Here is a 21,855-nt window from a genome sequence, read left to right on the forward strand (position 1 = left end):
CTCTCATTCACCTCAACATTTCAGTGGCTGTCGAACTTCAACAGGACTGTTTTGAATTTTGTTTTGTCTTCGCCTTCAGCGAATGTAAGGGAGTTGTAGATGTGGATGGCGTGGTTCCCCGCGGTGGAGAGAAATAGCACAATCTTCCTGGCTTCCGATGCAGCTTCGAGGTCGGAGGCCATGATGTACAAGAGGAAGTTTTGCTTGAAGATCTTCCAATTGGTGCCGATTTTGCCGGAGATGCAGAGCTGCGGAGGAGGCTGGATGTTTTCCATTTCACCGGATGGCTGCTTGCTGGCCAATGCTGATTGACTTGAGGTAGGTCTGTCAAGATCAGTACCACTCTGATACCATGATGTGTTAGGCAGGTTGATTCGATGTGGACTGCACTCAATACAGGGAAGCTAGAAACAGACGTCTAACACTGGAGAAGATCTAACTGTTTTATTCAACGATAGAACTGATAAACATATTCAGCTGTGTGTCGACACTATACTGAACTTACTGGAAAGCTAGTGGTAGCCTGACCACAACTTACTAGCTTCCGCATGGTGTTTGCACTTGCTAGCTCGTGGACTCTGTCTCAGTGGCTGGGTCCAGAGAGAGCGGGAAACCTAGTGCCCTCTGGCTTTATAGTGGTAGTGTCCTGTCTGGTAATTGGCTGCACTGTGTTGTGTGCTTACTGGTCATCCTGTGTGTCAATCACTGCCTGTCTGCACCTCATTATATACATGAGTGGATATTATGACAATAACTCTTAATGAATCCCCCTTTGTAGCTGTTCCAATTCAATGCAAAATCCAATAAACCAAAACCCCTTTCAAGGGCGTTGTCAGCACACTGTCATCTCATTTGAATGAGACTGGTCCTTTCCCTAAGATCCGGCCTCCAATCAGCAGATTCAAAACTCCTTCCAGAAAGCAACTCTATCCTTTAAGTTACCAAGGCAGTTTGCCACACCCAATGTGCTTTCAGTTCACTGGAACAGCTTTAAAATAAAGACAAAGAAAACAGGAGAACAGTGTTTCTCGTCTACACTCCAAACCAACAATCTGAAAAGGAAACCAAAATACTAAATCCCCTCTTACCTGACAGCCACAGCCCAGCTCCACCCACAAATGACATCACTGAAGCCGTGCTCCAAGCCAGTGGTAAGACAAAATCTTTCTTGAAGGGACACTCACATGACACCATCTCCAACAAGAGAGAATCAAACCATCTCCCTTGATATCCAATTGTATTACCATTGCTGAATCCCTCACAATCAACATCCTGGGAATTACTATTGAGCAGGCACTGAACTGGACCAGCCATATAAATGCTGTGCTGCAAGAGAAAGTCAGAGACTAGACATTTTGCGGAGAGTAACTCATCTCATGACACCCCAAAGCCTGCCCGCAATCTAAAAAGCACAAGAGTATGATGAAATACTCTCCACTCGCCTGGATAAGTACAGCTCCAACAACACTCAAGAAGCTCAACACCATCCAGGGAAAGCAGATCGCTTGTTTGGCACCTTATCCACCTCCTCCCCAACACTGGCAACTGTGTGCACCATCTACAAGATGCACTGCAAGAACTCACCAAGACTCCTTCAGCAGCACCTATCAACCCGCAGTCTCTACCACCTAGAAGGAAAAGGGCAGCAGTTACCTGGGAACCTATTCATCTGGAAGTTCCCCTCCAGGTCACACACCATCCTGGCTTGCAAATATATCGCTGGTTCCTTCACTGTCACTGGGTAAAATTCTGGAACCCCCTCTCTAACAGCACTGTGGGTGTTCCTACACCTCAGAGACTGTGGCTGTTCAAGAAGGCAGCTCACCATGACCTTATCAAGGGCAATCCTAGCCATGAAAGAATTTTTTAAAAAGATTTGAATCCTTGAATGAACGTTTGGGACCTTGCATCACATTGATTAGTCTTTGAAAACTTGAGACTTGCAGAGGGACAAATGCAAAATATATTTATAATAGTGAAGATTATATACAATTTATAAATGCCCATGTCACCATTATGCATTCAAAACTTATTCATCTTTCATACCCTATCACTACTTCTAGGTCCAGTCCTGACACCACAGCAGCGGTGCAGGCAGCCTGCTGACTGCTATACCCTGTTATTTGATTTGACTTTGGCGTCCTCTGGTGGCCCGAGCCTGGAATAGGTTCCAAGGTTAAGTTTTAATGCTTGCCTGGTTTCCATTGGGAAGGTATATGGCCCCGTGTTAGTTTAAGGAGATGAATGGCTCCAGGTTATTCACTACAGCTTGCTGAAGTGAATGTTGACAGTGCATCATCTTTGTGGTAAAGGATTATTGTGACTCATTCTGAGCTATTCAGCAGACACTCTAATGATGCCCTCCCTCTGGCTACTAGTGATACTCTTGCCTGATATTCTTTCTGTATCACAGCTTGAGTAATATATGACAGATCCAGTATCCAGCAGGTGTCCTGCTGCTGTAGAAATTCAAAGTTATCCAAAATTGTCCTTGGTTCCAACGAGTCTAAACAAAGTCTAGAGCCGTAGTTTATACTCTACTTCTGTTTCCTTTCACAGAGAGGATGTGAGGACAGCCAATGTCATCGCAGCTGAAGCAGTGACCTGCCTAGTGATTGACAGAGAGTAAGTAAACCCAATCTTACCACTTCCACATTTACATATCTGCAAATATCAAATTCCATATAAGATTGTAATGTGTCGATGCATTCTTACATCTATAGGGTCACATGACACTTAAAAACACTCACCATAAGTGTGAATTAACAGCTTTGATACCAGCTGGTGCACACCAAAGATGTCCCATGTCAGGGATACAGGGCAAGAGGCAATAGAGGGCAATTATTATTGGAATGAAAATTGGGTTTGTTCTAAAATAGATATGCCACCCACCCTGCTCCGATTACCATTCAGGTGGTATCAATCTACCCCTAGGTGCGGCTGACGAATGGGGATTTTAGCTCTGTCAGTCTTAAACTTCCGAGAAATGTTGTTCATGATTAATTGTAACAACTGCAGAGAATAAAGATATGACACACTTGCTGAGCAGTTTGTTATTGCCATGATTGGTTCATTAATAAATATTGGCATTTTGTTCTGTACGCAAAATTGAATTCGCAACTCTAACAAAGACATTACTCAGTTACAATGGTATTGAGAATTAAAGCCAAATTCCAGCTGTCATATTAAAGTTCACGCAAGATTTCAACTTGAGTCACGTAATCTGAGTCGAATGACTTGCGAGGTACAGTTCAAAATTAAATCGTCAAGTCACATCCAAGATATATATTCAATGGTTTTCTTGCTGTCACAGTTTGGTATCCTGGATCATTTTGTTATCCGGGGAACTGATGTTGTGATTGTGATATGTTTAGATGTTGTGTTTTGAAGGGAATTCTGGCAGGTTTAAAGACAAATTGGCGGGTGGCAGGCAATGAATGCGCATATTGAACTCAGATGATGAACAGGCTGTGGAAACCACAACTGGTACAGAAGCCCAATTACCTTACGTCAGGTCAATTAATCAGGATGACACATCTTCATTTTGAGAATGTTAGAATGTAAACTCTTGGACCGAACACTCGAAGCAGGAAATAGAACATAGACTCAATGAGCACACGAGGAGATGACTCTGCCATCACACCAATGCCAACGCTTTGAAATAATTTTCCAGCTAGTGACACTTTCCTGGTCTTTCCCCATAGCTCTACGTTATTTTTTGTTCTTTTCCCACTTTTATTTGGATCCTTTTTGAAAGTTACTGTTGAATCTGCTTCCACCATCCTTTCAATTGGCGGATCCATGGAGGGGCATTGGGTGGCGTAATGGTATTGTCCCTGGACTAGTAATCCAAAGACCCCGGGTAATGATCTGGAAACCTGGGTTTGATTCCCACCATGATAGGTGGAAAAATGTGAATTAAAAAAAAAAATCTGGAATTTCAAGTCTAAAGGTGACCATAAAACTCTTGTTGATTTTTGTAAAAATCCATCTGGTTCACTAATGTCCTTTATGAAAAATGAAAATCGCTTATTGTCACGAGTAGGCTTCAATGAAGTTACTGTGAAAAGCCCCTAGTCGCCACATTCCGGCGCCTGTCCGGGGAGGCTGGTACGGGAATCGAACCGTGCTGCTGGCCTGCTTGGTCTGCTTTAAAAGCCAGCGATTTAGCTGAGTGTGCTAAACCAGCTAAACTTAGTGAAGGAAATCTGCCGTCCTCACCTGGTCTGGCCTACATATGACTCCAGATTCACAATAATTTGGTTGACTCTCCGTTCAAGAGCAATTAGTGAATTCATGAGATAAATAAAAATAAATTGAAGATTGTAACTTGCTGCGTTAAAAAACAAAGGGCTGGATTCTCCGTTGCACCGTCAATGCACCCATGCATATTTCGCCAGACAGCGTGGGGCTGCTGGCAGAACGGAGAATCTCGCCCCCGCCGGCGGCGGAGCGCTGCACCAGAAAACTGGTACGGCAGGGTGGAGAATCTCGCCCAAAATCTCATCTTCCACCTGGTTCTTTGGGCAATTATCCTGAGTCCTCTGCTTACTAACCCTATTGACAGTGCGAGCACTTTTGCCAAAGCTGCTCCACACTTTATAATTTTGCTACCTCAATTAAATCTCCCCCCCCCCCCTCCCCCCAGGCTTCTCTGCCCGAGAGACAGAAACCCCAGCAAAACTCATCTCTCCACCTAACTATTACTCCTATTATTATTGAAGTGAATCTCCACTGCACCCTCTCCAAGGCCTTGACATTCTAATGAAATATGTCATCTACTAATGTGCCATTACCAGAGAACAAGCCAGCATCACAGCCCATAAATGCGGCAAAGCAATAACTTAGGCAGTTAGGTTTCAAAGCAAGACTGTCAAGGTGTAGCCCTGAGGCCTGGATCCTGCAATCAGAAGCTCAGAAAAGTGCAAGAGGTCGGCTTCACAGTTGGAAGTAGCCTGAAAAAAATGAGTCAGGCCATAAAAATAATGGCGAAAGTATTTCAGTTTATCCCAAGTCCTCCAGAGCAGACGTGAGGTTAAGCTAATTAAGTGCTTTGACTTTCTCTCACTTAACTTGTGAAACCACAGTGCAGCCAAGTGAGACCACCTCAAGCAGCCACAAGTGTGACATTTAGCATTGCAATGTAACTTAATTGCAAAATGTCAGCCTCAAGTAAAATATAAGTCCCACAAATCCATGTGCAGAGATAAGACAACTCCTCGCAAGGCCAGCACTCTGTAGCAATGGAACTTATTCTTCTCTGTGCTGTTCTGTAATCTGTTCTGATCTATATCTTCAATTCTGGGGCGAAGTTCTCCAACCCCACGCAGGGTCGGAGAATCGGCCAGCGGCGCCGATATTGCCGCTCCCGCCATGTTAAAGATTCACCCACCCGCCATAAAACGGCGTTCTTCAAATCCCGCCGGCCGCCTCGGAAAACGGCTGGCGCCGGCGGGATGTCATTGTTTTATTAAGCTTTTTTATTCACCGGCCCGGGTGGGCCGCGCCAACCATTGATGATGGTTGACGTCGTTCAGTTAGCTACATCGAGTGCGGGGGGGGGGGGGGGGTAGGTGGGGGTAGAGGTGGGGGGGGTGGGGGTAGAGGTGGTGGGGGGGATAGGGGTAGGGGTGGGGGGGTAGGGGTGGGGGTAGTGGTAGGGGGGATGGGGGTAGGAGTGTAGGGGTTGGGGGGTAGGGGGTAGGGGTAGAGGTAGGGGGGTAGGGGTAGGGGGCAGCGGCGTGCAGAGGGGGGGGGCGACGGTGCGTTGGCCCCGGGCATCCATTGGATGGGGCATCAGCAGATCTTCCTCAAGGCTCCCCTTCCTCCCAGCTGCCTTGTCTTTGTTTGAGAGAGAGAGAGAGAGAGGGAGATTGTGGGGACAGACAGAGAGAGAGAGACAGAGAGAGGGAGTCCCGTCCGTCCTCTGGCTGAGAGCAGGGCTTTGGTGAGTATATTGCAATCTGCCTAAACCCACGAATATTGCCTGGTCAGAATGCAGAGGGAAAGGCATCCAGACACATCTCCCACCCCGGGATCCCAGCATTTCCCTCTGGTGGGAGTGGTGGGACGGTTTGTGGGGGGAAGGGGGTGTCCGACCCCGGGCCCATGATCGGGGCCCACCAATCGGTGAACCGGCCTCTCTGGCTGGGGGCCTCCTTTCCTACACGCCGGCCCCTGTAGCCCTGCGCCAGGGGCCGGCGCGTTAAAGGAATCCACTGCGCATGGGCACGTTGGCGCTGACGCCACTGCGCATGCGTGGATCCCGTGGCACCCAGTTTGCGCCGAGATCAGTAGCTGGCGGCGTTAACTGCTCCAGTGCCGTGCTGGCCCCCTGTAGGGGCCAATATTAGGCATGGGGTCGGCCCATTCACGCCATCGTAAAACGCGACGGCGTTTACAAAGCCGTGGACACTCTGCCGCGGGATTAGAGAATCCCGCTCCATATTCTAGACTGTATCCTGGTGTAGTCTATAACATGTTCTACTCCATATCATTTTCAAGGCTATTTTCTACTCTAATCTTTACCCAGTTCGTCGGTGTCCAATCCCAGTCGGTGTCCAGTTCTAATCTGTTTCTAGTTTTAGCCTGTGTCCAGTTCTAATCTATGTCCTGCTCTAGTCTGCATCCTGTTCTCGCCTGTATCCGGTTCTAATCTGAACCCTGTTCTAGACTATATCCTTTTCTAGTCTGCATCTTGTTTCATTTTGTACCCTGTTCTCGTCTGTATCCTGTTCTAGTCTGTGCCCTGCCCTCGTCTGCATCCTGTTCTTGGCTATGTCCCGTTCTTGACTGCATGATGTTTTAGTCTGTGTCAAGATCTAATCTGTATCCAGTTCTCATCTGTGTCCTGCTCTAGACTGTATCCTGTTCTGGTCTGTATCCTGTTCTTGTCTGTAACCTAGTAACATCTGTACCCTGTTCTAGTCTGCATCCTGCTCTAGTTTGTGCCCAGTTCTAGTCGGTGTCCTGTTCTAGTACGTGTCCAGTTCTAGTCCGTGTCCTGCTCCAGTCTGCATCATGTTCTAGTCTGTATCTTGTTCCAGTCTGTGCCAGTTCTAGTCAGTGCCCAGCTCTAGTCAGTGCCCAGCTCTAGTCAGTGCCCACTTCTAGTCAGTGCCCAGTTCTAGTCTGTGTCCTGCTCTAGTCTGCATCTCACTCCAGTCTATATCGTGAACTAGTCTGTACCCTGTTCTAGTCTGTAACATACTACCATCTGTAACCAGTTCTAGTCGGTGTCCAGTTCTAGTCGGTGTCCAGTTCTAGTCGGTGTCCAGTTCTAGTCGGTGTCCAGTTCTAGACTGTGTTCAGTTCTAATCTGTGTCCTGTTCTAGTCAGTATTCTGTTCTAGTCTATATCCTGTTATAGTCTGCGTCCTGGTCCAGTCTGTATCCTGTTCTAGTCTGTGCCCAATTCTAGTCTGCGTCTTGTTCCAGTCTGTATCGTGTTCTAGTCTGTGCCCAATTCTAGTCTGCGTCTTGTTCCAGTCTGTATCGTGTTCTAGTCTGTACGCAATTCTAGTCTGTGTCCTGCTCAAGTCTGTATCCTGTTCTAGTCTGTGTTCCATTCTCGACTTTATAAAGTTTTTGTCTCTGTCCAGATCTAGTTCTCATCTGTGTCCTGCTCCAATCTATATCCTGTTCTAGTCTGTACTCTGCTCTAGTCTGTGTCCCATTCTAGACTGCATGCTGTTCCAGCCTGTGCCCTGCTCGAGTCTGTGTCCAGTTCTAGTTTGTATCCAGTTCTAGTCTGTATCCTGCTGTAGTCTGGGATATAAGGATGTCCAGGGTTGGATAAGGATAACAATGGAGTCTTTTGCCAGATATCAAGGGCTCAAACAGCAGAAGCCCTAGTGGTATATAGTAAGTGCAGGGGGGTGCTGAATAAAAAGGTCTCTGGATGTATTGCTCCCAACTTTTTGATGATGCCAAAGGAATCATCAAAGAATTGAGTGGAAGGGTACAAGACAATCCTAGATTGGAGAAACACACCTACTGAAGGCATGGCAAGTAGTCCAGATCCGTGACAAATGTCACACTGCACACAAACCACTCTCCCAATAGCTTAAAAACTGCAGCAGCTGCAAGTAGTAACAGGAGTGAGTGGCAAAATCGAAGTGAAGTGACAAAAAACAAGTTTCACTTTGATAAAGCTGTCAAATTGTTGAAAGAACTTAGAATTGTAGAACAGCCAGAGTGCCACAAGTCATTGCTCTCAGCAGTAGTCCGCCCACTTGGCTACTTGGAGCTGTCTGGACTTCGATCATACAAGGTGAAAATTAAGGAACAGAAATATCGTCATAACTGCAGACTGATGACATAGAACTGATGAAGCAGCTCTTTCACGGCAGACAGCTGGTGACAAAAATGTGAATTCATCAACTGCACAAGGAACTGTCCGACTGTCAGTATCAGAGGTCAAACATTCCCGAACAAAGTCTACAGATTAGCAGCAATAATTAGCATAGGAACAATACTCACAAGGCAGCGACATTCGCTGGAGAGGCAACACTCCCCAAGAGCAAGCAGACACCAGACGAATGGCTAATAACAACCCATACAGGCACCATTGGAGGACCTGAACACAATAAGGCTAATGGGGGATATTTGCACCCATGTTCACCGCTAGCATAAATGGTAACCTGGGTGAAAAATCTCACGAGAGCTAAAAAATGAGAATCTCACCGGCAAGGTCTCGTTTTCGGATACTAAAGGCAACTATAGCCCTCAGGGGAGGGGTGACATGGTCAGACAGTACCCTGGCACTGCCCCGAACACCACCCCTTGGCACTACCCCAGCACCCTGGCACTGCACCCTGACAATTCACCCCGGCATTTCCTGGCATTCCATGGGGGAGGAGAGGGTCCCCGTTCTGTGGTGGTGGTACTCCGTGTCCATGGGGGGGAAGAGTTTTTTCCAGGTCAGTCTCCATAGGAGACTGTTTTTTGTTATCAGCAATTTCAGGATTTCCGATGTTGCCAGCATTTCCCAGTGCCGCCCGCCAGCACGGTGGCATGAGCCACGTCTCCATTCTCTTTATCGCACAGTGTTGCACAATGTGGCAAGAAACGGCAGTGAGTCTGATGGCGGTTTTCAATGCTTCAGCCAGCACTCAGTGCGGAAACGGAATTATTCCGCCCTCTGTCAGTCCAGCACGACCAGTTTTCAGTACATGGCTGATGGATTTCATTGTGCCTGGCTACCGGCAACTGCAAATAATATTGTTTGCCAGTTGCTTTTTTCATATGTGAAAAGGGGGATGTTTGGAGAAGTGCTTTTGTGCATTGTGGCCATTGGCTTACTGTAGTCATGTGACCACAGATGTCATCAATGGTGTAGAAAGGCCAGAGAGCACGAATCATTTCATCCACTACTTGACACAATCTATGTATCTTTCTCTAAGTGTATGTCTGTGCGAGCGTAGGTTCACCTCCACAGCCCAAAGGAATACATGGTAGGTGGATTGACCACGCTAAATTGCCCCTTAATTGGAATGAAATGAGTATTTTAAATTTATTTTTAATAAGTGTGTGTGCGTGGGTGTTGAGTGTGTGCGTGCGTGGGTGTTGTGAGTGTGTGTGTATGTGCATGTATACGTGTGTATGTGCATGGGTGTGCAAAGGTGTTCGTGTGTGTGCACATGCTTGTATGTGTATATGTGTAGTCATAAATACAAACAAACATTCAAATTGTGTGAAGAAAGGGTGATCCATTGCAATAATCGCACTATTAAAATAAAACAGATTAGGAAAATCTTGGCTAATGAGTTGCACAGAATTAATTATTAGAGTAACCACTTGATAATGTGAAGGAGATGATTCAGTGATACGAGCATTGACTGGAATGTAAAATCAAACATTTAATCACCCTGCTGTCAGACACATTTTACACTGTGTGTACATCGCCTTTTATAAAAAATCAATCTGCGTTAACAAACCCGAAGATGGCAATTATCTCAGTGATGTTACTGTACTTAAAATTCTCATTTCAAACTTAACGGCTGTTACAATAGTGAAGCAAAGAACTGTGCAAGCGTGTTAATCATTGCCACCAGCAGTAATTTATAAATTTTCAATTCTAACTTTTTTTCTCCCCCATCTAATTTGGGTCAATTCTTGGAACAATTTTGCTTCAAGAATCGCAACCAGGATAATATCTTGGGAGGACCAAGATTGTATGAGAAAGCTGAATGCCCTGGGGGCCAGATTAGATATCAGGAAAGGAAACAGTCGTCATGCTGAGCCATGCAGCGCATTGTGCTCCGCACGGCTGTGTACGTAAATGCAGATGATTAGCACTTAGAGAATTGCAGCATTCGTTCTCTTCCCATGGCAGAGGTCAGCCATCAAGTGGTGATGTACCATCAATTGGACTCGAGTCGTGAAGAAGTTCCATATATCAGGCTTTAATCAACTAGTTGTGTGCCCGGCAGTCGACTTACAGAGAAAGGCCAACTGCTGGGTCCTACGGGTTCTTATACCCCGCCTCGTAGGCGGGACTACTTGCCTCTCGGCCAATGGGTGAGCAGTCACATGACTAGCCTCAACCAATCAGCAGAGAGGCACATGACCGACCTGAGCCAATGGGCAGCGAGTGCTCTGCACCAATGGCAGATAGGTACCGTAAACCTCCTAGTTATACCACCACTTTCACCCCTTGTGGAGAAAGAAGCCGGGGGGGGCAGGAGTAAGAAGGGGGGGGCTGTTTGACTGGTGGTATGACTAGAAAGAACGAGGTGTACCGAGGTAAATGGCGGCTGCCCACTGGCTCACGATGACTGTGCAGATACAAGAATGGCAATGAACAGTACATAATTAGAAAAAAAAACGAAAAACATGTGCAACTTGTACATTGGAACTCTGAATGACACAAAGAGTTTGGTAAATGTCCAGTGGAACATCAGATTGATGCGATCAGTCTGTCGGGCGCCTTCGATGTTCTGCTGGTCCGTCGCAACGGTGCCGGTGTCGTTGGGCCGCTTGCTGTCCTTGACTCCGGGAGCGGCGGTCGTGATCCTGTGTCCGTACCCCTGGTCGGTGCTAGCGAAGCTCTGGCCTGGGGGGGGGGGGGTGTTTGTGGGTTTCCTATGCGCTGGGTTGCGGGGGCACTGGGGGGGGGGTGGGACTGGGTGGAGGGTATCGATGTGGGGGGTTGGCTGGCCACACCTGGCGGGTGCCAAGTCTCGAAGGGAGACTTTGTCCTGCCGACTGTCGGGATACTCCATGCACACGTACTGCGGGTTAGCGTGGAGTAACTGGACTCGTTCCACCAACGGGTCGGACCTGTGCACCCGCACGTGCTTCCGGAGCAAGATGGGCCTGGGTATGGCCAGCCAAGTTGGGATTGGAGATCCGGAGGACAACCTCCTCGGGAAAACAAGAAGACGATCATGAGGCGTTTGGTTTGTGGCAGTGCAGAGGAGAGACCGAATTGAATGGAGGGCGTCGGGGATGACCTCTTGCCAGTGGGAGATAGGGAGATCTCTGGACCGCAGGGCCAGTAGGACGGTCTTCCAGGCTGTGCCATTCTCCCGCTCGACCTGCCCGTTAACCCGAGGGTTATAACTGGTCGTCCTGCTAGAGGCGATGCCCCTGCTGAGCAGGAATTGACGCAGCTCTTCACTCATAAAGGAGGACCCCCGGTCGCTGTGGATGTACGCGGGGTAACCGAACAGGGGGAAAATGGAGAGGAGGGCCTTGATGACAGTTGTCATGGTCATGTCGGGGCAGGGGATGGCGAAAGGGAAGCGGGAGTACTCGTCAATCACACTTAAGAAGTAGGTGTTGTGGTTGTTGGAGGGGAGGGGACCCTTGAATTCCATACTAAGACGTACGAAAGGACGGGATGCCTTTACCAGATGCGCTTGCTCAGGGCGGTAGAAGTGCGGTTTGCACTCTGCGCAAATGTGACAATCCCTGGTCACGGTCCTGGCCTCCTCAATGGAGTAGGGCAGATTGCGGGTCTTGATAAAGTGATAGAAGCGGGCTACCCCTGGATGGCAGAGGTCCGCGTAGAGGGTGCGGAGGCAGTCAATCTGCGCGCTTGGGCAGGTAACGCGGGGCGGGGCAGGGCATCAGGAGGCTCGTTGAGCTTCCCAGGACGATACAAGATATCGTAGTTGTACGTGGACAACTCGATCCGCCACCGCCTGATCTTGTCGTTCTTGATCTTGCCCCTCTGTGCATTGTCAAACATGAAGGCCACTGACCGCTGTTCTGTGAGGAGGGTGAACATCCTGCCGGCCAGATAGTGCCTCCAGTATCGCACAGCTTCAACTATGGCCTGTGCCTCCTTTTCCACCGAGGAATGGCGGAGTTCGGAAGCGTGGAGGGTCCGAGAGAAGAAGGCCACGGGTCTGCCTGCTTGGTTGAGGGTGGCCACCAGAGCTACGTCAGACGCATCGCTCTCGACCTGGAATGGGAGGGACTCGATAGCACGCATCATGTCCTTTGCGATATCAGCTTTGATGCGGCTAAAGGCCTGGCGGGTCTCCGTCGACAGTGGAAAAGTGTTGGATTGGATGAGGGGGCGGGCTTTGTCGGCGTAGTTCGGGACCCACTGGGCGTAATAAAAGAAGAACCCCAGACAGCTTTTAAGGGATTTGAGGGAGTTGGGGAGAGGGAGTTCCATCTGGGGGCGCATGCATTCGGGATCGGGGCCTATCACTCAGTTACGCACTACGTAGCCGACGATGGCTACACGGTCGGTGTGAAACACGCACTTATCCTTATTATATGTGAGGTTAAGGAGTTTTGCGGTACGGAGGAATTTTTGGAGGTTGATGTCATGGTCCTACTGGTCGTGGACGCAGATGGTGACGTTATCAAGATACGGGAAGGTCGCCCGTAAAATGTATTGGTCAACCATTCGGTCCATCTCCCGTTGGAAGACCGAGACCCCATTTGTGACACCGAATGGAACCCTTAGAAAGTGATAGAGGCGCCCATCTGCCTCGAACGCGGTGTACTTGCTGTCACCCGCGCGGATGGGATGCTGGTGATAGGCGGACTTAAGGTCCTCCGTGGAGAAGACTTTGTACTTCGCGATCCTGTTAATCAGGTCAGAAATACGGGGGAGAGGATATGCGTCCAGCTGCGTAAACCTGTTGATGGTCTGACTGTAGTCAATGACCATTCGGTTTTTCTCCCCAGTCCGAACTACCAGCACTTGGGCTCGCCAGGGACTGTTGCTGGCCACGATGACTCCTTCCTTTAGTAGTCTCTGGACCTCGGACCTGATGAAGGTCCGGTCCTGGGCACTGTATCGTCTGCTCCTCGTGGCGACGGGTTTGTAATCCGGGGTGAGGTTCGCAAGCAAAGAAGGGGGGTCCACTTTGAGGGACGCGAGGCTGCAGACAGTAAGGGGTAGAATAGGGCCGCTGAATTTAAAGGTCAAGCTCTGCAGGTTGCACTGGAAATCCAGTCCTAAGAGTGCCGGTGCGCAGAGGTGGGAGAGGACGAGGAGTTTGTAATTTTATAAAACTCTCCCCTGGACCGTGAGGTCCGCTACGCAGCACCCGGTGATGTGGACGGAGTGCGAACCTGACGCTAGAGCTATCTTATGCTTGACTGGGTGAATGGGGAGCCTTACCGTATCGGGGTGGACAAAACTCTCTGTGCTCCCGGAGTCTAGTAGGCAGCTCGTTTCATGTCCATTGAGAAGGATCTGTGTCGTAGCCGTGGAGAGCGTGCGTTGTCGTGACTGGTTGAGAGTCACTGCAGCGAGTCATGGCAGGAGGTCTGGGTCATCTTCGCTTGTGGAGGAGTCGCTGGTGGGGTTCTCTGTATTGATCCAAAATGGCAGCGCCCGTTGGCCGCACGTGGAGTCGGGGCCCCAAGATGGCGGCGCCCAGGACCCACACGTGGAGTCGGGGACCCAAGTTGGTGGCGCCCATGGCCCGCACGTGGGGTCGGGGCCCCAAGATGGCGGCGCCCAGGACCCACACGTGGTGTCCGGGACCCAAAATGGCGGCACCCGCGGGTCAATCGTGGTGGCTAGGGGCAGGGGCAAGGAGGTCTGTGGGTCACCCGTGGGGGCCGGGAGCAGGGGCAGAGAGGTCTTTGTGCCGCGCGGGGCCCTGTAGGAGCACAGGGGGGTGATCCGCTGTCGCTGCGTGGAACAGCGGCGACCGACTTTGATTGACAGGCCACTGAATAGTGACCTTTCTTACCGCAGCTCTTACAGACTGTGGCATGGCCGGACAGCGCGGGCGGGGGTGCTTGGCCAGGCCATAGAAGTAACAGCGGGGCCCTGTGAGCTTATCGGGGTGCCCTGCAGCGCAGGCCTGGGGGGGGGAGGGGTCGGAGTCGGCGGGGGACAGGTGGGTTGTGTGCCACATGGCCCAAGGGGCGGCCGGGGGCATATGCGCGGGCATTTCGGTCGGCAACCTCCAAAGAGGATGCGAGGGTCCATGCCTCAGCGAGGCTTAAAGTTTCCTTTTCTAATAGTTGCTGGCGTTTTGGAGAAGGTTGCAAGCCTGCAATGAAGGCATCCAGAATTCACAGTTCCGTATGTTCTGCCGCAGTAACTTGCGGGCAGGCGCAGTTTCTCTCCAAGAAAACGAGGGCCCAATAAAATTCATCAAGGGACTCACCGGGGAACTGCTGCCTTGTAGCCAGGAGGTGCCGTGTGTAGACTTGGTGAACAGGCCTGAGAAAATGGCCTTTCAGAAGGTCCATGGCCGCGTCATAGTCTTGTTCATCCTCAATCATCGAGTAGACGGCAGTGCCCACGCACGAGTGGAGGATGTGGAGTTTCTGCTCCTTGGTGGGCTGGCTGCCTGTGGTGGAGAGGTAGCTGTTGAAGCACGTCAGCCAATGTTTAAAAGTTGCTGACGCGTTTGTAGCATGCGGGCTGATGCGGAGGCAGTCTGGTTTGATCCGAAGCTCCATTTCCAAAATTCTAGTTGATTAAATTGATGTACCATCAATTGGACTCGAGTCGTGAAGAAGTTCCATATATTATGCTTTAATCAACTAGTTGTGTGCCCGGCAGTCAACTTACAGAGAATGGCCGACTGCCGGGTCCTACGGGTTCTTATACCCCGCCTCGTAGGCGGGACTACTTGCCTCTCGGCCAATGGGTGAGCAGTCACGTGACTAGCCTCAACCAATCAGCATAGAGGCACATGACAGACCTGAGTCAATGGGCAGCGAGTGCTCTGCACCAATGGCAGATAGGTACCGTAAACCTCCTAGTTATACCACCACAAGTGGGATGACAGCTCCTCACAATATTGCAAGGTTTGGTGTAGTCCAGAAGCTGAGGCGAGAGGCTGAGAAAATTGGACCGATCCTCCCTGGAACTTAGAACAATGAAAAACATAAAATTGTGAGAGGGTTGACATTGAGAGGTTGTTTCCCCTGGCTGAGCAATCTAGAACATGTGGGTATAGTCTTGGGATAAGAGGTCAATCATTTGAGACAGATGGTGAGACATTTCTTCACTCAGAGGGTTGGGAATCTTTCGTGCTCTATCCCGTAAGGTTGTGGATCCTCCATTATTGAGCATATTCAAGGCCCAGATCAGTGGATTTTTAATCTCTTGGCAAATTAAATGTTATGGGAGAAATTTGTAAAGTCAGCCCTTGATACGGTTGGAAGAACTCTGTCAACCCTCAATATGGTTAGACAAGGAGGTTGTGTAGCTCAGTGAACTGGATGGCTGGTCCATGATGCGGAGCGACATCAACAGCATGGGTTCAATTCCTGTACCGGCTGACGTTATACATGCCTTCTCAACCTTGCTATTTTCCTGAGTTGTGGTGATCCTCAGGTTACATCACCACCAGTCAGCTCTCTCTCAAAGTGGGGAGCAGCTTATGGTCCTCTGGGACTGTGATGACATTTACATGATAAGACAAGGCAGTAGGAGGCAGAGGCACAAGTTAATTGTAAGACACCATTCAAAACGAACCGCCACATTACCTCATACCACATGCTGATTTCTCAATATGCCATCCAGATCTATTTAGCAAATAAGCTGCACCTTGAGCATTGTTTCACACATCTAAGGCTTTCGGATCCTTAAGCGTCCCGAGCAAATTGGACCCACTGATCTATTTGCAGTTTTCTTTTTCTTTTTGTGAAACAAATTAAGTACTGTATTACCTGTTCTTTGACTGTATTTAAGGAGGATTGGTACCCATGGTAATTGACTCTCACTCTATACTTTCCTCTTCTAATCACTGAATATGCATTACTAGACCCTTTATTTCTACATCCCCTTGGCCCTTGTTAGTCCCTCCCAAGTTAAATTATATTTGATATCAGATCAATTTGAAAACCCACAACTGCCAATTTTTCACCAGTCCACATAGGCCCATGTCTGTGGGATCTGACTGCTGTTCTCAAAAGGCTTGTTGATAGTGCATGTACAGACACAAAGCCAGGGGGATTTCAATCCTTTAGGCCGACTTGACCGGTAGAATCTCAGCAGCATAGAATTGTTTCAGCATAGGGCGGCACGTGGCACAGTGGTTAGCACTGGGACTACAGCGCTGAGGACCCGGGTTCGAATCCCAGCCCTGGGTCATTGTCCATGTGGAGTTTGCACATTCTCCCCGTGTCTGCGTGGTTTTCACCCCCAGAACCCAAAGATGTGCAGGTTAAGTGGATTGGCCATGCTAAATTGGCCCTTAATTGGAAAAAAATAATTGGGTAATCTAAATTTATTTTTGACAAAAAGAATTGTTTCAGCACAGAAGGAGGCCATTTAGCCTATCGTGCCAATCCCAGCTCTCCAAATGAGCAATGCACCGAGTGCCATTGGCCTGCCTCGCCCCCACATAGTCCTTTTCAGATAAAAATCCAGTTCCTTATTGAATGCCTCAATTGAGCCTGTCTCCACCAGACTCTCAGGCAGCACATTCCAGATCTTAATGACTTGAAAGGATCTTTCACCATGTCTCCAATGTTTAATATTTTTCAAGTGTGAAAATGTGAAATATTAGTTCAAACACATTTGTTTAAAAAAACATGGCTGAATATGAATATGTGTGTGCATGTGTATGTCTGTATATGCATGTGTGTTTCAGATTATCCTGACATTAAATGTTACAGGAACAGTGTACTGTATTCCTGCCTTGTGTTTGCTCTGTCTGGATTGACTTGTGTCCTTCCTTCTTTCAGTTTACATTGTTCGGTAAGAATGTGGATTTGCTGAAAGCTGTGTTCTGACTATTACAGTTCATTCAAACACCTGATCGGAGGCCTGGAAGATGTTTCCAACAAAGCCTATGAAGACGCTGAAGCTAAAGCTAAGTATGTCGATCATATATCTTCTTGAAGTTTACCTTTGTCATTACTGAATGCAGCTGGCGGTTCAACATAATTTATTAGCAAGGAGAACAATCCCTTTGGTATCATTGCGATGAGATCTCAAAATGTCTTCTTAGATTTAGAAGAAGAAATCACAATCATGCACAAACGTTCTTAGTGAAATAAAGTAGCCAATGTTTTGTGGAAAGTTACCATCTAGAAATATCCATTTGAACTGAGATTTGACCATTCTTAAAGGTCTGACACATTTTGAGCACACCCAAATTCAGCATGTGCCTTGAATGAAGCGGAGTGAAAGTTGCCATTGTCCCCAAGGACCATAGGCTCTTCCCTTTTGAGAGAGAAGCTGACTGGTGGTGACGTAACCTGAGGGTCACCATACCTCAGGCAAGGGGCAAGGATGTGAAGGCAGGGAACTTTCATGAATAACTCAGCCGGTACAGAAATTGAACCTGCGCTGTTGCTCTGTATCACGAACCAGCCGTCCAACCAACTAAGCTGGAATATTACAGAACAGAAGGTGGCCATTCAGCCCATTGAGCCTATGCTGGCTCTTTGCAACTGGTTCCATTCTACTACTTTTCCCCCCTTGCCCTGCATTTTTTTCTTTTCACGAATATATACATCGAAAGTTGCTATTGCATCTGTTCCACTAACCTTTCAGTTTTCTTTTGTTAAATTACCATTTTTAACCTCAGCGTTGGTGCATCTGCGACTAAAATTCCTTTTGAGTTTTAGAATCGGAATTAGATTTATCACTTCAGCCAGAAGAATGAATGAGAGATCGATGGAGGGTTGTGATCAATAAGGCTTATCTGTTTTAATTGTAAGGAGCCAATTCAGTTCATTTAACTTATCATACATTGATTTACCATGTTTCTAGACAACTGGTTTTGCTGTTGGGGATTGTGGTTGTAGCAATCTCTGTTTATTGATTCACGGGGTGTGGGCATCACTGGCTAGGCCAGCAATTATTGCCCATCCCTCATTGCCCTTCAGAAGGTGGTGGTGAGCTGTCTTCTTGAACCTCTGCAGTCCCTGTGGTGTAGGTACATGCACCAGGGACTGGTGTTGGGGAGGGAGTTCCAGCATTTTGACCCAGTGACATTGAAGGAACGGCGATATAGTTCCAAGTCAGATGTTCCAATGTGTCTCCTGCTTTTGACCTTCTAGATGGTAGCGATCATGGGCACTATGCGTTGGTGATGGAGGGAATGAATGTTTGTGAATGGGGTGCCAATCAAAATGGTTGCTTTATCCTGGATGGTGTCAAGTGGAAGGTATTCCATTATACTCCTGACTTGTGCCTTGTAGATGGTTGATGGGTTACATAATAATACTGAAAATTAACCTCGCCAATTCTTAGTCAGGCTGTGGTCATAAAATTCCATATCATTCGAGCGTTCACTTTCATTGGATCTCAGTCAATATTTCCAATTGTGCTGTAATCGCCAGATTGGTTTCACAAAATATTTCAGCAAGTACAAAGAGAGTGGACAAAGTAGACACAGATTGTAGTATGGATGAGAATTTAATGCAGTGATGTGCAAAAATATACAAACATATTATCATACAAAAATTTGCGACAGCGCTGGCCCCGCACCTGCGGGAGATGTTCACAGACTCGCTAGCTAGGGGCACGTTGCCACCCACGTTAGCACAGGCCTCAATCTCGCTGATACCTAAGAAAGACAAAGACCCAACGGAATGTGGGTCATACAGACCCATATCTCTGCTGAATGCAGACGCCAAAATACTAGCCAAAATCCTAGCCAAAAGGCTAGAAGACTGTGTACCTGAGGTGGTCACAGAGGACCAGACGGGCTTTGTCAAAGGTAGACAGCTGACCGCGAACATCAGGCGCCTGCTGAACGTGATAATGACCCCCTCCGGGGAGAGAACACAAGAGGTGATCGTCTCCCTGGACGCAGAAAAGGCCTTCGACAGAGTCGAGTGGAAATACCTCATAGAGGTACTGGAGCGGTTCGGGCTTGGAACAGGGTTCACCGCTTGGGTAAAGCTCCTGTACAACGCTCCCATGGCGAGTGTACAGACCAACAATACCAACTCCCAATACTTCCAGCTGCACAGGGGCACCAGACAAGGATGCCCACTGTCCCCGCTGCTGTTCGCACTAGCAATTGAACCGCTAGCAATCGCGCTCAGGGCAGCAAAAAATTGGAGGGGGATCCGAAGGGGAGGTAGAGAGCACAGAGTCTCACTCTATGCGGATGATCTGCTCCTCTATATCTCGGACCCACAAAGCAGCATGGACGGAATCATCGCGCTCTTGAAAGAGTTTGGAGCCTTCTCGGGCTACAAACTCAACATGAGCAAAAGTGAGATCTTCCCATTACACCCGCAAGGGGGGGGGGGGGGGGGGGCAGCACTAAAGGGGCTGCCGTTCAAACAAGCCCGACATAAATTCCGCTACCTGGGGATCCAAATAGCCCATGACTGGAAAGGGATCCACAAATGGAACCTCACCAGCCTGACGGAGGAAGTTAAAAAGGACCTGCAAAGATGGAACACACTCCCGCTCTCCCTCGCGGGGAGAGTTCAGACGATCAAAATGAACGTACTGCCCAGGTTCCTCTTCCTGTTTAGATCCATTCCGATCTACAACCCCAAGGCCTTTTTCAAAGCGCTGGACAAACTCATCATGGCGTTCGTATGGGGGGGTAAAAATGCTAGGATCCCAAAGAAGGTCTTACAAAAAACAAAAACCAGGGGAGGGTTAGCCCTCCCGAATCTACAATTCTACCACTGGGCAGCAACAGCCGAGCGAGTAAGGGGATGGATCCAGGAGCCAGAAGCTGAGTGGGTGCGTGCGGAGGAGGCCTCCTGCATGGGAACCTCCCTCCGGGCCCTCGCCACGGCAGCACTCCCATCCCCACCCAAAAAACACTCCAGCAGCCCAGTGGTGACAGCCACCCTCCAATCCTGGAACCAACTGCGGCAGCAACTGGGCCTGACCAAAATGTCGAACAGGGCTCCCATCTGCAACAACCATAGGTTCAAACCAGCACTGACCGACGCCACCTTCAAAAGGTGGAGGCAGGACGGGGGAACATTGACAGTCAGGGACCTATACACGGACGACAGGATCGCAACACTGGACGAACTGACAGAGAAATTTCAGCTAGCTGGGGGGAACGAGCTACGGTACCTGCAGCTCAAAAACTTCCTACGAAAGGAGACAAGGACGTACCCACAACCGCCACGACAGACACTACTGGAAGACCTACTGGACGCAAGTATCCTAGAGAAAGGGAACTGTAGTGACATGTATGACCGACTGGTAGATAGGGACGACACCGTACTGGACGCAACAAGGAGGAAATGGGAGGACGACCTGGGGATGGAGATAGGGTGGGGACTCTGGAGCGAAGCACTGCATAGGGTCAACTCCACCTCCACGTGCGCAAGGCTCAGCCTGACGCAACTAAAAGTGGTACATAGAGCCCACTTAACAAGAACCCGTATGAGTAGGTTCTTCCCGGAGGTGGAAGACAGATGTGAGCGGTGCCAAAGAGGCCCGGCCAACCACGCCCACATGTTCTGGTCTTGCCCCAGACTTGTGGAGTACTGGACAGCCTTCTTCGAGGCTATGTCCAAAGTTGTGGGGGTGAGGGTGGAGCCATGCCCGATAGTGGCGGTCTTCGGGGTTTCAGACCAGCCAGATCTATTCCTGGGGAGGAGGGCGGACGCCCTTGCCTTTGCCTCCCTGATCGCCCGCCGTAGAATCCTGTTTGGCTGGCGGTCAGCAGCACCGCCCAGAGCTGCGGACTGGCTGTCCGACCTCTCGGAATCTCTCCAAATGGAGAAAATCAAATTTGCCATCCGAGGGTCGGACGACGGCTTCCACAGAACGTGGGAGCCATTCATGCAACTGTTCCGGGACCTATTTGTGGCCAATGTACAAGAGGAAGAATAGTCGGGGGAAGGTAGCGGGAGGGGGGGGGGGCTACAGGTTCGTTACGGGGGTTCGATGGCTAGCTAAGGCCCAAAACCAAGCTAAATAAACATGTTGAGGGGGGGGGGGGGCGCAGTTACTACTACGAAGATGCTTACCTGTAAATATGTATGTTAATTTTTGCGTGTTTGTTTTTGTTTGTTTTTTTTTGTTTCTCTCTCCTAACAATTTGTAATTTGTTCAATATAAAATACGAAAACTGAATAAAAACATTTATAAAAAAAAAACATATTATCATACAAATTAGGAGCAGAAGCCGTCGGCCTTTCAGCCCCTCTAGCCTGCTCCACCATTCAATAAGAACATGGCCGATCTGATTGTGGTCTCTACGCCACGAACCCACCTACTCCCGCTACCCTTTGACTACCCTATTAGTCAAGAATCTACCTCTGTCTTAAAAATATTCAGTCACCTGCCTTGACAACTATCTGGGGAATAGAGATCCAGAGAGTTCCAGCCCTCTGAGAGAACAAAGTTCTCCTCATCGCCGAATCAATTCATAGACCCCTTATTCTTAAACTCTGTCTCCTAGTTCTGAGTCTCTCCCACCAGGGAAAACGTCCTTTCAATCTCCACTCTGTCAAGCCCCTTCAGGCTCTT

General features: G+C 48.8%; 1 protein-coding gene across 4 annotated transcripts in view; it reads left to right on the plus strand.

Moving 5' to 3' along the window:
• prkg1b (protein kinase cGMP-dependent 1b) overlaps positions 1-21,855 on the plus strand; it is a 977,647-nt gene that overhangs the window by 805,361 nt on the left and 150,431 nt on the right. For all 4 annotated transcript variants that reach the window (XM_038822053.1, XM_038822054.1, XM_038822051.1 and 1 more), the window contains exons 8-9: positions 2,560-2,625; positions 17,187-17,261. In XM_038822053.1, coding sequence (XP_038677981.1) covers positions 2,560-2,625; positions 17,187-17,261 — 141 coding nt within the window. The remainder of the gene's footprint in view (positions 1-2,559; positions 2,626-17,186; positions 17,262-21,855) is intronic.

The sequence above is a fragment of the Scyliorhinus canicula genome, chromosome 16 (assembly GCF_902713615.1).
Source record: "Scyliorhinus canicula chromosome 16, sScyCan1.1, whole genome shotgun sequence".
NCBI lineage: Eukaryota > Metazoa > Chordata > Chondrichthyes > Carcharhiniformes > Scyliorhinidae > Scyliorhinus > Scyliorhinus canicula.